The sequence below is a fragment of the Cannabis sativa genome, chromosome 4 (genome assembly GCF_029168945.1).
Source record: "Cannabis sativa cultivar Pink pepper isolate KNU-18-1 chromosome 4, ASM2916894v1, whole genome shotgun sequence".
NCBI lineage: Eukaryota > Viridiplantae > Streptophyta > Magnoliopsida > Rosales > Cannabaceae > Cannabis > Cannabis sativa.
The window spans coordinates 2,418,355-2,434,162 of record NC_083604.1 but is presented as its reverse complement, the minus strand read 5'-3'; the positions used below and the strand labels follow the sequence as shown (position 1 = coordinate 2,434,162).

The following is a 15,808-nucleotide window of genomic DNA, read 5'->3' as shown; positions in this document are numbered from 1 at the left end:
ATTCTTGATTCTTCGCAAAACTCATATAGTTTACAAACTTAACAGACGTATAGCCTTAAAACACCCTAATTCACAAGAAATGAAACCTAAACTGCAAAATTCATAAACTGAAAAACACGAGCATGTATACATAATTCAAATAAAAAGAAACAAGGAGAAATTGAGAGATTAGCCACAAATCGCTTTTCGAAGAAAATCCTACCAGATATGATTGAGAGGAGGCATATAATAGAGAATCAATCAGAGAAAATTATGGTTCATAACCCCGAATGCCATAGCTAAAACAATGAGATAGAAAGCTAGAGAGAGACATAAATATTGAAGCAAAGCTACTGAATGAGCATTCAGCTCTTGAAGGAGAAAGGGAAGGACTCTCATTGAGCTATTGACCGAAGATAAAGTATCACAGAACAATTAATCCTTTCAAAAAAACAAATTAACCAGTCAACAAAGGGCAAATTGACCCGTCGACAAAGGACATAATTATAAATACTTAATTTTACAAAAGACAGAAATGTCTTCACAACTATCACCTCATTACCACACTTTTATAATAGTAAGAAATTATTTTAAAATGAAAAAAAAAAAATCCTTACAAAAAGAAAAACACATGTTGATGGCATGGGAGTAATTCCTCACCTAAAAAGAGGTCAAAGTTCACCAAGTCAACGATATAAATAGAGGTAGAACCTCCTTCTTCTTCTTCCTAATTTCGTTTCATATTTTCTCTGTAAAAATTAAAATTAAAATTAAAATTAAGGAAAATAGCTATGGAAGAAAAGCACGTAGCTTTCGATTCGATCCCAGTCGAGGACCAAGAGATCGCCATTAATGCTCATACCAACACCACCTCCAACAACAACCATGGCTGGGAGAAGGTTGTTCCAAGGCGTCAGAGGAAGAACAAACCCTCTGCTGCTTCTTCCGATTCGCATCCCAATAAACTCGCCGCTTCCTCCAATGGTTCCGTTCCCGGAGCCGATAACGTATTCCGTTCACTGGAGAAGAATTCAGAGGATAGGCGAAGGAGAATTGCTGAAGCTCAGATGTTGGCCAATGGTGCTGATGTTACTGTTCCTGTTAGATCGAAGACTCGTTCTGATGATGCGGATGCGTACGATAGTGATGATGAAGACTCGGCGGAGAATGCGAAGGTTGAGGAAGTTAAGAAAGTTGTGAAGCCTAAGAAGCCTAAGAAACCTAAGGTTACTGTGGCTGAAGCCGCGGCTAAGATCGATCCGGATCACCTTTCGGCTTTTCTTGTTGAAATTTCGGTGAGATTTTTGTAATTTTGTATCTGATCTACTGAATTCTTTTGGTTCGTGGCGGAATTCAATCTCAATTTCTCTTTTTTGATGTTTTTTGGTTTATGGATAGGCATCGTATGAGTCTCAACAGGAGATTAGGCTGATTCGGTTCGCTGATTATTTTGGGCGAGCATTCTCGAGTGTGAGCTCGGCGCAATTTCCCTGGATGAAATTGTTCAGGGAGTCAACTGTGGCTAAGATTGCCGATGTGAGTTTGAGTTTCTTTTCTCTTTTGTAAATATTTGTTGAATTTTCACTTTTATTCGATGGGATCAGATTGTTCGTTGTGACATTGGTTAAAATCCCCATTTTATCTGCATGCATCCGTACATTGATTAATATACTATTAATATATATATATTTTGGGTTGTATTGGGCAATTGAATGGAAACAAAGTTGGGATCTTTGATTAGTTTTCATCCATAGAATGTGAATGATATTATCTGATCGTTAAGCTATGATATATGTTTATTTATTAATCATGAAATTGCATTACCCTTCAAAGGGTGCTTAAAAAGAATAAGCAGAAGAAACAGTCAATACCATTGAATTAATGAGATAGGTATTGGTGTTTGTTTTATTTTCTTATAACCATTTGCCCTTAAAAAATTAACTTTGCAAGCTTTTACTGTCCCTAAAGGGTATATCAACTTTGGGAAAAATGTATCTGGTGCCTAGTGACAGGAAACACTTTGCCCTTTCCCAATTCTTTTTACTTGTTGAAAACTTGGGTGGTCTTAGATTCTTTTCTATATTATCATTAATAGTGCAACATTATTTTCTCCTATCTCCACATGGGCTGATAAAACAGTTCTTATTCTTTGCTGAATTTTGTAATTCTATTCGAATAGCAATTTCTTTGGCTTTTGTCGGTGCCAACTGTAGGAATTTCCTGAATCCTTTGTTTGCTTACTTAGTTGATTTTACTCTTTTTCTTTTACAGCATTGTTAATTTGCAGGACCTCAGTTACCTAACCCATGTCTATTCTTTTCTACAGGTCCCTCTTTCTCATATATCTGAAGTTGTTTATAAGACATCAGTTGATTTCATCAACCAGCACTCCCTCGAGGCACTTGGATCTTTTGTGCTGTGGTCTTTAGAGAGCCTTCTTGCTGACTTTACAAGCCATCAAGCTGGTGCGAAAGGCTCTAAAAAGGCTGCTCAACATGTTTCATCAAAATCTCAGGTATTTGCTCAATTCTGGAATGCTTATTATTTTCTTTATTTGTTAATCTCTATCTCTCTTATGCTTGTTATGTTAAATGATTCAAGATTATTGATTCCGAAAGTTAGATTCTTGGAAAGGTTTGTCAGTCACAGACACTATAACAGACTGTTGTAGGCACATGTGCCGAAAAAAGAACACAAATAGTTTGGTCCCCAAAAAATAGTGCCTAAGCTAACATTTTAAATTTTCATATCACCGACTTTAAAGTTCTTAGAATAATGCTAGTTTTTTCTAAAAACAATTCATTTCAAATTCTCATAGTCTAATATGAAATGAATTTTGCTGGATTGTCAGGTTGCAATATTTGTGGTTGTAGCAATGGTATTACGAAGGAAACCTGATGTCCTAACTAGTTTATTGCCAACATTACGGGAAAATCCTAAGTATCAAGGACAAGATAAGCTTCCACTCATCGTATGGATAATGCTCCAGGTAAGCTGTGAAACTAGAACTAATATTAATGGATCTTTGTTTCTAATAGATTATTTCTGGCCTTCTTCTATTTACCTACTTATTTATGCCGTTCCCACACTTTGTTTCTCACATTGTATAATCTATTTTCCCCAGGCCTCTCAAGGAGATCTGGCTGTAGGTCTGTATGGATGGTCACGTAACCTGTTGCCTTTAGTCAGTGGCAAAACTAATAATCCACAGTCCAGGGATCTGGTTTTACAGTTCGCGGAGAGGTATTTCAGCATCACTGCTCTAGTTTTTTCATTATATTTCATTTTTTTCTGATTTTTTAAATTCTTGTCTTAAACTTATTATTCTCTTCTCATTTTTGGTTCCAGGATCTTAGCTACCCCAAAAGCACGAACTATTTTGGTGAACGGTGCCGTCAGAAAGGGGGAGCGTTTGATTCCACCTTCTTCATTTGAAATATTAGTGCGAGTTACATTTCCAACTTCGTCGAGTAGAGTGAAGGTGAGTTCACATTATCTTTTTGGTTGGGGAGAATTATATGTTCTATTCGTTCCTTTCTTAAATGTTGTGCTTTCTTCAGGCAACTGAAAGATTCGAGGCCGTATATCCCACCCTAAAAGAGGTAGCTCTTGCTGGCTCCCCTGGTAGCAAAGCAATGAAGCAAGTTGCACAGCAGATACAAAGCTTTGCAATTAAAGCAGCTGGAGAAAGTATGTCATGCTACCCTTAGCCCTTTTTTTTAATAATATTTTATGAAGAACTGTTGCTTATATTGGATTTCGACACGTATCTTTTCCTTACAGGCCCACCGGAATTGGCCAATGAAGCATCTGGAATCTTTATCTGGTGCTTGACCCAAACCGCTGATTGTTACAAGCAGTGGGTGAGCTATTTTACTCCCTACATTCTTACATTTTTCCAAGATTTTATTTTTATTTAACCAACTCCTACAAAAACTGTGAAATCTGAATTAACACATCTATGCAAAATCTGAACAGGACAAGGTTTATCAAGACAATTTGAAAGCAAGTGTATCTGTCCTGAAAAAGCTCTCCGAGCAATGGAAACAGGTGTCTGTGAAACTTTTCCCTCTTGATTCCTTGAGGGAAACTTTAAAGAGTTTCAAGAACCAGGTACCCTATGATGATGATCTTGCTTATGAAAATATTCACCTAATGATTTGCCTAATAATATTAAAGTATTTAGCTTGTTTCTGTTGTTTTCTTTTAATAGAATGAGCAGGCATTGGCTAATGGGGTCGATGGTACTGAACAAGCACTCTTCAAGGAATCGAACAAGTATTGTAAGCAGCTATTGGGAAAGGTATCACGTGGCCACGGGTGTCTGAAAAGCATTGTTGTTGTTGTTCTTGCCGTTGCTGTGGGCACTGCTGTCATGTCCCCAGACATTGAGTCATGGAACTTGGAGAAACTGTCGATGCTCGTCAACTCCTACATGCCGCATTAAGCTGAATAATACCCACCCAAAAACCGCAGTCGGTGGTTCAAATCATCGGTTTCTAACAGCATGGACAACAACAACAACAAAAAAAAGTAGTTGCACCCTTTAAATCAGGTGGCGGAAATGAGAGGTTCCATGTATACTTTTACGACTCCCCGGTGGTATAAGAAACTAGAAATAGTATAAAAGGTTAAAATACTGGTTGGAAACTTTGAGATGGTTTGTGCCATTTTAGGACTTTTGGTTCTTCTGTTCATTTCCTTTTTCTTTTTCTTTGGAACCCTTTTAAGCTATTCACCTCTGACATATATAGTTTCACTCAAAAATTCAAATGAGTTGGATACACATGATGTAGCTTGGGATTTGGTATAATTTAAATTCGAAAGTAATCTTATGACATTTGACATGAAAAATGTCACTGTTTTTTGCCAACATGTACTTCTGTATATTTGGTTTTGCTTCAATAACCACAATTAAAACCCTTATTGCTGAATATTTGATAGTGTAGTATATTTACTTGTCCATCATTCATGATTTTTATGTTCGAGATTATATTTCATAACGATATTTGTTATACTTATAATATTATTCTTGTAAATTTTTAAAAAAGAATAATTAGCTTTTTTAGTCCCTGTACTTATGATACTATACTATGATGTCCCTTAATTTATCTAATTCTGTTAAAATTGACTAAAGTTGACTGTTAAATTAATAATGTGGCATTATACATAGATAGTAGTTGAAAAATTATATACCATTAGGAAAATAAATTACAAGTCATAAAAATTACAATCACAGGAAAAAAAAAATGAAAAATAACATCCCAAAAAATAGAATATCATTACCTTAATTTTCCAAAAATCTCATGTTCTTTCTAGTGATATCCATCTCTTCAAATACTGTAGAATCCTAATTTTACACCTTTTTCTAATTTGAACTGCTAAAAAACGATTGGAATTATTTTAATAAAATTATTTTTATTAAATTTTTTTAAAATGTTATGAAATCATTTTTTAATCATCTTTCATTGTCAATTATTATGTCACCTCATAGTCAATTTTCCCTCTAAAAAGAGATGAAATTACTACTCTATCCTTTGTTATAATACCACATCATCAATACAAACGGTATTTTTAAACAAAATAAACAGAAGGACTAAATGTATGCATATAAAATTATACAAGGACTATTTGTAACAAGCTGAATAGATTAAGGGGCATAATAGTATAGTGTCATAAGTACGGGGTTAAAAAAGATAATTATTCTTTGAAAAATTTCAAATAATAGTTTTTGATATTTTAATTTACTACTTGTGTTTAAAAAACTTTATTATTAGAATATTTTTAAAAATTTACAAGAATGATTTTGTAATTATAATAAATACAGTAATGAAAAAAAATATTTGATGTGTTTTTGAACCTAATAAGAGATTGATATTAGCACTCCGACTAGTGAATCAGAAAATATTAGATTTACTGATCATAAATAATCATCAGTTTCAGCATATGGGTATTTGTAGTATTGGCTTCTAATCTTTGAAGGATCAGAAGGCTTAGACCAAGGATACTTCATTGATGGATCACGTGGAAACTTTCTGAAGTTCAAAAATGGTGCCCAAAGAATCATACTGAAAAAAAAAAACCAAAAAAAATCTCAATCATAACATTTATGAAGTGAATACTTTAAGTTTAGATTAACCTCAAATGTGTTAAGTTTCTACTTACCCAGGAAAGAAGATGAAAACAAACATGAACTGTAAATAAGTCTCCAAGAGTTTTCTTTTGTAGAATCTTAACCTAAGCCAGTTCATAATTACTGGCTATACAGTAAAAACAACACAAATATTTGTTATATAATTCATTGAAAGAGAAATGTTTTTAAGTTATTATAAATTGACTTACTGGCATAACTAGGAAGTAGAAAAAGCCAACAACTCCAAGTTGTATTAGAACCCATGAAAGTTCTTGCTCATTATTAACTCCTGTTACTGCAAAAGCAGGCTGTTCAACCTGCTAAAATAATTCCCCATAACCATGAATTTATATTACAAATTGTTATGTAACAAATTGTGTCTCTGAACATCGTTACAAATTTCTCCAAATTATTAACTTTTGTTCAATATTACTAACAGAACATATAAAGGGTACAATTTGATATACGAACAATCAACATATTAATAAAATTGTATTGGACAAAGTCTTTGAATTAAATTATCTCAATAATTCGGAAGATTTTTAACGTCTTAAAAAGTTAGAAAGTATAATTTAGTACATATAAAAGTTTGACCTGCTAAAATAATTCCCATAAACCATACATATTACAAATTGTTATGTATTAAATTGTGCATCTGAAAGTTGTTAAAAATTTCACAAACTTATTAAGATTGTTGAATTCAAAGATTTTTGTCCAATATCACTAACAAAATAGTCAGATGGCACAATTTAATATATGTCAAATTAGTAAAATTCCACAAACAAGTCTTTAAATCTAATTATCTCAATAATTCAGAAAAAATTTTAACATCATAAAAAGTTCATAATTTAGTACATATCAAAATTCAAAATTCGTATCAAATATATATTATATGATTCGTGGCTTACAGTGGCCAAAATTGCTGCAACTTGTAGAACCAAACTAGATTTTTTGAGCTGAAAATACTCAATTGGCTTTTGAATAATGCTTCTTATTCTCTGCAACAAAAAGGGTCAAACCTTTTTCTTTTTTCTTTTCATCTTTACAACTATATAGAATCAATCACAAAAAAGCTGAAAAAGAAAGAAAAGATTGTACCTTTTGATTGAGATGAGTAGTTAAGGATGAAGGGTTGTGTTTAGAATTAAGAAAGAGAGGATTTTTTCTACTCTGAGAAGAAGAGGTGAGTGGAGGCAGAGCCTTGGGGATATGGAAGCTGAAACTCATTTCAGAGCTGAGCTTTGGTTCTTCTTTTTTCTCTGTTTTCTTATCTTTTTTTTTTTAGTTCATATTTTCATGGTAGCCATTAGCTAAGGCCTTTGTGGTCCCTGGTTTTTATGGAATTAAGAATTTGAAAGAAAAGAAAAGACTAAGAAGAGATGTGTTTTTATGGTTGTAATTTGTGATAATTTTGATATCAACAATTTGGAGTTTGTCATATGTATTTATTGTTGTGATTAGGAACAAATATTTTTCGAAATTACAATCTTTTAGTTAATTTTTACTTTTAAAATCACATACCGAAATATTTTTTTTTTCATAATGGTATTTTTTTTATAGTTATAATATAATCCTTGAATTTTTTTAAAAATTTTCGAATAATTTATATTATCGAAAATAAAGTTTTTAATATTTTAGTTTAACACGCGTGTTCAAATAATTTCAAACTTATTTTTGACATTGTAAATTATTTAAAATTTTTAAAAAATTTACAAAGATGATGTTGTAATTATAATGAACACATTTATAAAAAAATGAGAAAAATATTTTTATATTTGTTATCAGGCACAGGCACGAAAATTAACTAAGAGGTTGTAATAAAAACTCCCAAGAACAAATCTTTAGTTTCTCCTCCCATAAATTTATTTACATCAAATACAATATTTACTCCCTTCAAAGCACTTAGTTATTATCAAACATTATAATTATTATTATTTAGTTTTGGGAAATATTTTAAAAGTAATTTCACATTTTTTAGAGGATTTTTTTTTTGGTTAAAAAAAAAGAAAGAAAAAAACTGTACTAGATAAAGACTGTTGGAAGATTTACTAATAGTTCAGTAACTTTAAAAATTTTACCGTTAAAATTTAAGTTTAGGGTTAAGTACAAATAAATTAATAATTGAGAGGACTATTTGGCAAAATCGAAATGAATTTGTTTAGAATAAGAAGATTCTAAGTATGATTGATGTGGTTACCTTGTATCTTGAAATAATGCCCAAATAAATGATGAATACACACCATTACCTAGTGGTATGGCACCTCGTGATAAAGTTGGATAAAGTCTCAAGAAAATCAAATCAATATAAATGTTGACATTGTATTGTTCACTTTGAATAATCAATTTAGAATCGGTATGATAGTTCGGGATCATTTAGGCAATCTTGTTGATGAAGCCCGTACCATTTGTCGTGGTGAGGATGTAGAACTTAAGTTGGCTAAAATTCAGGAACTCTCAGTTGTATCAAAGATAAAAGTTGGCAAGTAATAGTACTTAAGACGAACTATTTAGTGACAGTTTGTCATCTATAGTCAATTGTTTATTGAACTCTCCTTTTAAATTAATTGCTAATAATTATAGATATTTAATTAATTATTTAGGCTAAACTTTTATTTATTTATTTATTTATGGTTTTACTAACAAAGTGTAAAAATAATATTCCTATAATAATAATAATAATAATAATAATTACTTTCACATACATTCTTACAAATGAACTAATTTGATGATTTGGTATGAAAATAAAGAGTGACAAACACTATGAGATAATGGAATTGTCACAAATTGAAATAACGATTCCGAGACAGAGACACTCGGACTGAGTCACTGAGTCACTGAGTCAACCGAGTCAGCAGTATTTAAACTTCTAGCGCATTCCTTCTCCAGTTTCATTTTCAAGCCAAAGAGAAAGAAAAAAGAATCCATTTCAGACAAATATGCCACTCAAACTGATGAACTGAGCTGATACCAATCAAGAAAATCAAAATCCCATCAAGAATTCTATCTTACCAAAATCCAATAGTAGTGATTTTCTTTCTTGTACAGACACAACACAACAAGTCAAGAAATGTTAGTTCCAGCAACCTTGAGTTTGAAGGTGTCCCATGTGCTCTTCCACCTTGGGTCTCAAAACCCTCACATGGGGTTTAATGGAGTTGAAACCAGAGTACCCAGAAAAAGAAAGTCCATACTTCTTCTTCCTAACTTGTCTTATCATCGTCATCATCTTCAACTTCATAGCCTCGACCCCAAATCAGTATTTGAACGTACAGTCCTCACAAGGGTCAGTAATGATGGTGGTAGAGCATCTCCTGTAAGTCCTCAAACTGCCCTTATTCTGTATGTATTATATAGTTATATGCATATGGGTCTTGGCCATGCATAATTTCAGGTTTAGTTTTTTATTTAGATTTTTGTGTGTATTGGGTTCAACTTAGAATGTTGATATGGAGAAATATAATTTTGTATTCCAAGAGGGATTTTACTTTATCTTGCTTGAAGTTGTGGTGCCTTCTTTTAGTTTAATGATTATTGGCTTAAGTGAAACTAATAGACTTGTTTGTAGATTTAGGTTGTGTTTGGAATTGGAAGTCACTGTAAATTACATAATATTTTAAAATATAAGACCTGTTTGGATATGAGATGCTAATTACATATGAATTGTTTTGTTTAGCATAAGTAGTTAATACTTTACATAAAAGTTTTTAGTAATTACAGAGTATAATTACTTAATTATGATGAGAGGCTATGAGAATTGGAGAGTGCAATTTACACCCCTCAATTACATGGTTACTGTGTAGTGTGTAATTGCACGGTCAGACAAATGTGCTACATTGTATAATAACCTTCAATTACACAAAAATCCAATTCCACCATGACTTTCCAAACACGTTCTTAGTGAAAATCACTTTGTAATATTAAAGAGATTAAGTTAGTAGGAGAAGCTGAACTCTTAGAAATCTGACAACTCTTGCTTGTTGTAGCTTCCATAGTTTTTGGGATTTTTTTTATGTATGCTGTTCAAAATGTAGCAAGACATTGTTTTGTGTCTATCTTAAAGTTTGGGAATGCTACTGTTTTGGACCCTTACCACCCCTGCTAACCTTTTCCATGAATTTCCTTCCTAACTATTTTAGCACACTTACATTTCTTAGCTGTGTCCTGAACTTAGCAAAATTTTATGGGGCTTTTAGATTTTCCTCTTGGCTTTGTTCTCTACTAAGAGGATGTTTGGTGTATGAGTTTTGTTTCATGGGCTTTAATTAGTTGAGAAGAGTTAAGATTAAGGGAATCATCTCAAACTCAAGTGATTCAAGAGTTTGAAATTACCCGAAAAATAAACTTTTAAATGGGGCCTATACAATCACAAGCCTTCCACTAAAATCATACCAAACATAGACAAACACCACCTAAGAGATAATTTTATCAGTTCTGATTGTTAAGTTTGTGTGAGTTCATGTGTTTCATCAAGTATAATGATTGTTTGTTCATATTTGTTTTCTTAATTTTAAATGATGGATCTTGCCACTTTTCAGGATGTTGAAGAATTGAACAGTTCTTCTCTTGGTGATGGTTATGTTTCGTTGTTTGTTCGGATGCTTGGACTAGACAACGACCCACTTGATAGAGAGCAGGCAATAGTGGCACTATGGAAATATTCACTTGGAGGAAAGAAGTATGTTGATGCCATAATGCAGTTTCCTGGCTGTCTTAATCTTACCATAAATCTACTTAGATCAGAATCTACTTCAACATGTGAAGCTGCTGCTGGTCTTTTACGATCGATTTCTCTGGTTAATATATACAAAGATTTGGTGGTAGAAAGTGGAGCTATTGAAGAAATAACTGGTTTGCTAAATGAACCTTCCTTGACTTCTGAGGTAGAAGATGGTTAATTTCTAACTGTTCAAAAAAAAAATTGAATGTATTTGTTGATGTGGAAAGTAATGCTTAATATTGTTTGAACTCTTTAGGTGAAGGAGCAAAGCTTATGTACTTTGTGGAACTTGTCAGTGGATGAGAAGATTAGACTAAAAATTGCTAACCCTGATATCTTGCCAATACTCATTAAGTCTCTAGATGATGAGGATATAAAGGTGAAGGAAGCAGCAGGAGGGGTTTTAGCGAATTTGGCGTTGAGCCAAGTCAACCACAAAATCTTGGTTGAAGAAGGTGCTATTCCGAAACTGGTGAGACTTGCTCTATCATCCTATGTAGAGTTTTGTTCGATCGATCAATTGGTTCAAAAAGTAACCCTGTAAATTGATCACAATTATGTAACAAATGCAGGCAAAGTTGTTAAAAGATGACGCGGAGGGATCTAAGGTAATTAGAAAGGAGGCAAGAAATGCATTGTTGGAACTAACCAAAGATGATTATTACAGAATTCTTATTATAGAGGAAGGTCTTGTTACTGTCCCCTTAATTGGAACAGCTGCTTACAAGTCATTCAGACCAGGTTTGTATTCCTGGCCTAGCTTACCCGATGGCACTGAGCTTGAGCGAACTTCTAAAACTCCTTCCAGGTTTGGTGCTTCCGAATTACTCCTCGGATTAAATATTGATGACAAGAAGGTTAACATTGAGGAAGTCAAGGTGAATGCCATTATTGGAAGGACACAACAACAATTCCTTGCGCGTATTGGGGCTATTGAAATGGAAGATGGAAAAAGAGAATCTGAGCTTCCATCTGGTCGGAAAGTTACCATTTTGCCTTGGGTGGATGGAGTGGCTCGTTTGGTTTTAATTCTTGAACTTGAAGATGAATCGGCTTTATCAAGAGCTGCAGATTCAATAGCTGATGCATCTATTAGTGAAGAAATGAGGATAGCATTCAAGGAAGCTGGAGCAGTTAGGAATTTAGTTAGGCTTCTAGACTATAAGAATCAAGCGGTCAAGTTATCTGTAACTCGAGCTTTGGAGAGGCTGTCTGTAAGGTATTTTACTACTGCACATTTTTCTGCTATGTTTGGATGCTATTGTGAGTTACAATATAAATGTTGCCATTGTTACTATAGCAATAACAGAAAGCTCTCATTGAAAAAGTGGAGTAAGAGGAAAATATACATTCTGATGGCCTTATACATTCTCTTCATATCTCAAAGTGAGCATAGTATGCCACATCTTTTTATTAAGAGGGCATTTTTTTTTCGGGGTGGATTGTTTTGAGTAGGGGTTTTTCCTTAACATGTGCATGGACATGTACCGAGACCGCTTAACTCAAGTGGCTGGTATGACATGCTGAGATGTTTCCTCTTGTGGCTATTGACACTTTTATCTATGTTTATTACTAAAAAATTCAAAATTGATTGTTTTAATCGTCCAAATTGCTCTCGTTAAGCATATAAAAAATCTGTGTTTGATTAGTTAAATGCTTATAATCGCTTATCATGATGTAATGTCTATTTTTTCTTGATGCAGCAATAATGTTTGCCAGGTTATTGAAGCCGAAGATGTTGTAGATACTTTACTTGACACTCTGAGATCTCCAGATACTTCTCAACCTTTATTGGAAAAGGTTTAATGATTTTAAGCTTATCATTTTATTTTCCCCTTGGAGTTTATGAGAGGATGATTCCATTACAATATAAATTGTTGTTGCAATGCAGACCTTGGATATTCTTGCTCGGATCTTAGACCCTAGTAAAGCTATGAGATCAAAGGTTAGTCAGTTGATTGTTGCAACATGTCATGAAAGCTTGTAGCTGAAAACTAAGTACCAGTTTCTTGTTGTTTTTCCAGTTTTACAATGGACCAGTTAATGGATTAAATAAGGGATTAGACCAAGGAAGAAGCTCTAATTTTTCTGGAGAGAAAACTGGAGATTCGTCTGAGATAGACACCGATAAAACCAATACCAGGTTTTTTCTGTTCCTGTTTCCTCTTGTTTTCAGTTTTCCTCCTTTCGGTGATTTAGATAGGCCGACATTATCTTTTTCGTCGGTCCCTAGTATAACTTAGATTAAAAGATGGTTTGAACTGCTTGTCCAAGTTTAACCTTATAATTGACTCAGCACCCCGAAGCATTTGTTTGAGACTTTAAATGCAGCAAGCTTTACAATTGTGCTTAAAATTTGACATGCATGCAGGAAAAATGCGCTAGATGTTGCTGCAATCGGTTCCCTTGTTGAGATTTTAAAGACCTCAACCCCAAATTTACAGAGGAAAGCTGCTTCCATCCTTGAGTTCATCGCACTTAATAACTCAACAAAGGACATGGTTCTCTCAGTGGATATTGAATCTGGTCTAGATGTTGTTTTCCAGCAAAAAGTTCTGCAAGGTAAAGGGAACATTTTATTGAACTATTGGTTTTGTGAAATGCTTTGTTTCATCTATGATGTGCTAGTGTCATGTTTCATCCTTAAGAATTATAATGGGATTTTTCGAAATGTGCTTTACTTGTACTTTCATGATAGCTTCTTCTACCATTGTCAATATGCTTTTATGAGCTACTGTTGATATTGTGAACTTCTTCTCTGATATTTGGATAGAATAACTCTGATTGCAGCTACAAATTTTATCTGAATTCATCTATATATGGAGGTTCTTCTTCTCTAGTTGTATTGGTTTTTCAGATTAGTCAATGATGGCCATAGATGCCTCAAATGTTGACTCTTCCTAGCTACTAGTACAATTTTGTTGGTTTAGTGTATCTGTTTCCTTGAAATTTTAATTTCTTGCTTCTTTGTCATTTTATTTTGTAAAGCTGGAATTTTTCTCGTCGGTACAACAAAGTAAGACATATCGAATGCTTGCCCATATTTTCAATTTCTTGTTTCTGTACTTTTGCAGACACAGATTCAGATTTAGAGGGAAAAGAGCCAGAAAGATATGCTCTTGAAGTTGAAGAAGCAGGGCTTGCAATTTCTGCAGCCTCTAGCTTACTAACAAAACTACTAGACTTGGATCAGTTTAGCCGCAATATAAACTCGAGCTATTTCACCAAGTTGTTGCGCGATATCCTCAAGTCTAGTATACCCCTCCATTGCAAAGATTGGGTTGCTGCTTGCTTAGTCAAACTCAGTTCTCTTTCGGGTCCCAAACCAAACCTCGATGATCCTATCAACATGGAGGTAACCCTGTACGAGACAATACCAAGACTCATAGAGCAACTCAAAACATCAGCCTCTCTACAAGCGAAAGAAGCGGCTGTCATAGAACTCAACAGAATAATCTCCGAAGGTATCATTGATTCCACCCGAGCTGTTGCTTCAGAGGGAGGGATAATTCCTTTGGTGGAGTTACTCGAAGAAGGGAGCGAGAAGGCAATCGAAGCAGGCTTGGCAATACTGTATAATCTGAGCATGGACAGCGAGAACCATATGGAAATCATTGCTGCCGGAACTGTGCCTGTATTGAGGAGAATTGTTCTATCGCAAAGACCTCAGTGGACTCGGGCTCTACATTTGCTGAGGACATTGCCCACATGAAGAGACTTTGTTATAAAATGATGTAGTGAATTTCCATTGTTATCATTTTTCACATTCCTATAGATCTAGGATCATACCCTTTTGAGCAATATACAAGAAAATCCAAGCTCACCTTTTTTATTTTCTATGGAAAGGAATCTATGCTCACTTTTGTTAGCTGTAAATGATTGTGTTGTTTAACCACAAATTACAAAAGCATGTCATTTCTATAAAATTACAATGTCTTTAAACCAAATTCAAAATACCCTCCTAGGAAGAAAATGATGAGATGAAAAATAATCTGGTATAATATAGTCATAATCACATTCATAGTCACTTTTTCTTTAAGTCCTCTTAACTTTTCTTGCCTTAAATATACTCTCCAAAAGAATACCTACATGACACAATTGTCCGTTTCTCAAATCGTGCTCCTTAAATTTTGAAATGTACTTGTTTTTTAATTTTTATATATACTAAATTGTATTTTTTAAAATTTAACATGTATCGAATTGTGTCTTTTGTACTAATGTTCATGTCAAGAGGCTATTTGAGAAAAAAATATAACGGTCTAATCAGTTCAACACAATAATTTAATAAATATCAAAGTTTAAAGTAACATACTAATTAGCATTGATTAATTATTAAAAGCTTCTTAATTATTATATTCAAGCACAAAAAAATCAAAGAAAATAAGACATGGTTTAGGGTCTAATTCTTGGCCCTTTTTTGAATAAAATTCATCTTTATTAAATTCGAATTTCAGCTACCAAGCTAGGCACCAAATTAGTTGGGACATCCCTAAACTGAAAAACACAATCAGTATATGAACTAGAGGCCCTGGCGAACGCGTGAGCTACTGAGTTCGTTGATCACTTAATAAAATAAACAAAAATATTTCTCATAGTAGCAAGCAAATCCTTACAATCTTTAATAACCAAACTTAATAAAAAAAATCATACTCACTGCGTATGGCTTGAACTACTACTAAGTTATTCATTTCCAAGATAACATGATGCCAAGAGGAAGTCTATAATTATTATTTATATATTCCATTTGTGGAAATATATAATGATCTTATTTTATATGTACCTTCTAAAGGGGTTTTTTAAGTACATACCCTTATCTATTTTGACATTCAAAATAATTTTTAATCTAATTTTTTTTAACCTTAGGGTATGTTATAGTTATTTAATACTACACCTAAATTTTTAAAGAATTCAAATTAATTTACAATACTAAAAATAAGATTTATATACACGTAATTTTTTGTAGGGGAATTACTCTATAT

General features: G+C 33.4%; 3 protein-coding genes across 4 annotated transcripts; 2 read left to right on the top strand and 1 right to left on the bottom strand.

Moving 5' to 3' along the window:
• The first annotated feature begins 630 nt into the window (after positions 1-630).
• On the top strand, positions 631-4,915 carry LOC115712030 (uncharacterized). The gene is made up of 10 exons (XM_030640235.2): positions 631-1,274; positions 1,378-1,515; positions 2,306-2,494; positions 2,831-2,968; positions 3,104-3,222; positions 3,328-3,460; positions 3,540-3,669; positions 3,763-3,842; positions 3,958-4,092; positions 4,193-4,915. The coding sequence occupies exons 1-10, from the start codon at positions 771-773 to the stop codon at positions 4,424-4,426; spliced, it is 1,800 nt and encodes a 599-aa protein (XP_030496095.1). The 5' UTR covers positions 631-770; the 3' UTR covers positions 4,427-4,915.
• Positions 4,916-5,722: 807 nt separating this feature from the next.
• On the bottom strand, positions 5,723-7,478 carry LOC115712031 (NAD(P)H-quinone oxidoreductase subunit L, chloroplastic). 2 transcript variants are annotated; one of them, XM_030640237.2, is made up of 5 exons: positions 7,211-7,478; positions 7,021-7,110; positions 6,322-6,429; positions 6,145-6,239; positions 5,723-6,047 (listed from the first exon to the last, which is right to left on the bottom strand). In XM_030640237.2, the coding sequence occupies exons 1-5, from the start codon at positions 7,337-7,339 to the stop codon at positions 5,900-5,902; spliced, it is 570 nt and encodes a 189-aa protein (XP_030496097.2). In that variant the 5' UTR covers positions 7,340-7,478; the 3' UTR covers positions 5,723-5,899. The 2 variants fall into 2 exon arrangements, with proteins under 2 accessions (XP_030496097.2, XP_030496096.2); XM_030640236.2 differs by having other exon boundaries at positions 6,322-6,432; positions 7,211-7,469.
• A 1,448-nt stretch (positions 7,479-8,926) lies between these two features.
• Positions 8,927-14,755, top strand: LOC115714222 (uncharacterized). The gene is made up of 9 exons (XM_030642819.2): positions 8,927-9,425; positions 10,648-10,992; positions 11,086-11,301; positions 11,402-12,048; positions 12,533-12,629; positions 12,721-12,774; positions 12,854-12,972; positions 13,201-13,391; positions 13,904-14,755. The coding sequence occupies exons 1-9, from the start codon at positions 9,180-9,182 to the stop codon at positions 14,539-14,541; spliced, it is 2,553 nt and encodes an 850-aa protein (XP_030498679.2). The 5' UTR covers positions 8,927-9,179; the 3' UTR covers positions 14,542-14,755.
• The last annotated feature ends 1,053 nt before the right edge of the window (positions 14,756-15,808 follow it).

Excerpts from the sequence above, each read along its gene's own strand:
- LOC115714222 (XM_030642819.2), top strand. The coding sequence starts at position 9,180 with ATGTTAGTTCCAGCAACCTTGAGTTTGAAGGTGTCCCATGTGCTCTTC. Across the intron at positions 10,993-11,085 it reads AACCTTCCTTGACTTCTGAG|GTGAAGGAGCAAAGCTTATG; the intron begins GTAGAAGATGGT and ends TGAACTCTTTAG. Across the intron at positions 12,630-12,720 it reads CTCAACCTTTATTGGAAAAG|ACCTTGGATATTCTTGCTCG; the intron begins GTTTAATGATTT and ends GTTGCAATGCAG.
- LOC115712031 (XM_030640236.2), bottom strand. The coding sequence starts at position 7,339 with ATGAGTTTCAGCTTCCATATCCCCAAGGCTCTGCCTCCACTCACCTCT. Across the intron at positions 6,240-6,321 it reads TCTACTTCCTAGTTATGCCA|CCAGTAATTATGAACTGGCT; the intron begins GTAAGTCAATTT and ends TTTACTGTATAG. Across the intron at positions 6,048-6,144 it reads GTTTTCATCTTCTTTCCTGG|TATGATTCTTTGGGCACCAT; the intron begins GTAAGTAGAAAC and ends TTTTTTTTTCAG.
- LOC115712030 (XM_030640235.2), top strand. The coding sequence starts at position 771 with ATGGAAGAAAAGCACGTAGCTTTCGATTCGATCCCAGTCGAGGACCAA. Across the intron at positions 1,275-1,377 it reads CTTTTCTTGTTGAAATTTCG|GCATCGTATGAGTCTCAACA; the intron begins GTGAGATTTTTG and ends GTTTATGGATAG. Across the intron at positions 3,670-3,762 it reads AATTAAAGCAGCTGGAGAAA|GCCCACCGGAATTGGCCAAT; the intron begins GTATGTCATGCT and ends TTTTCCTTACAG.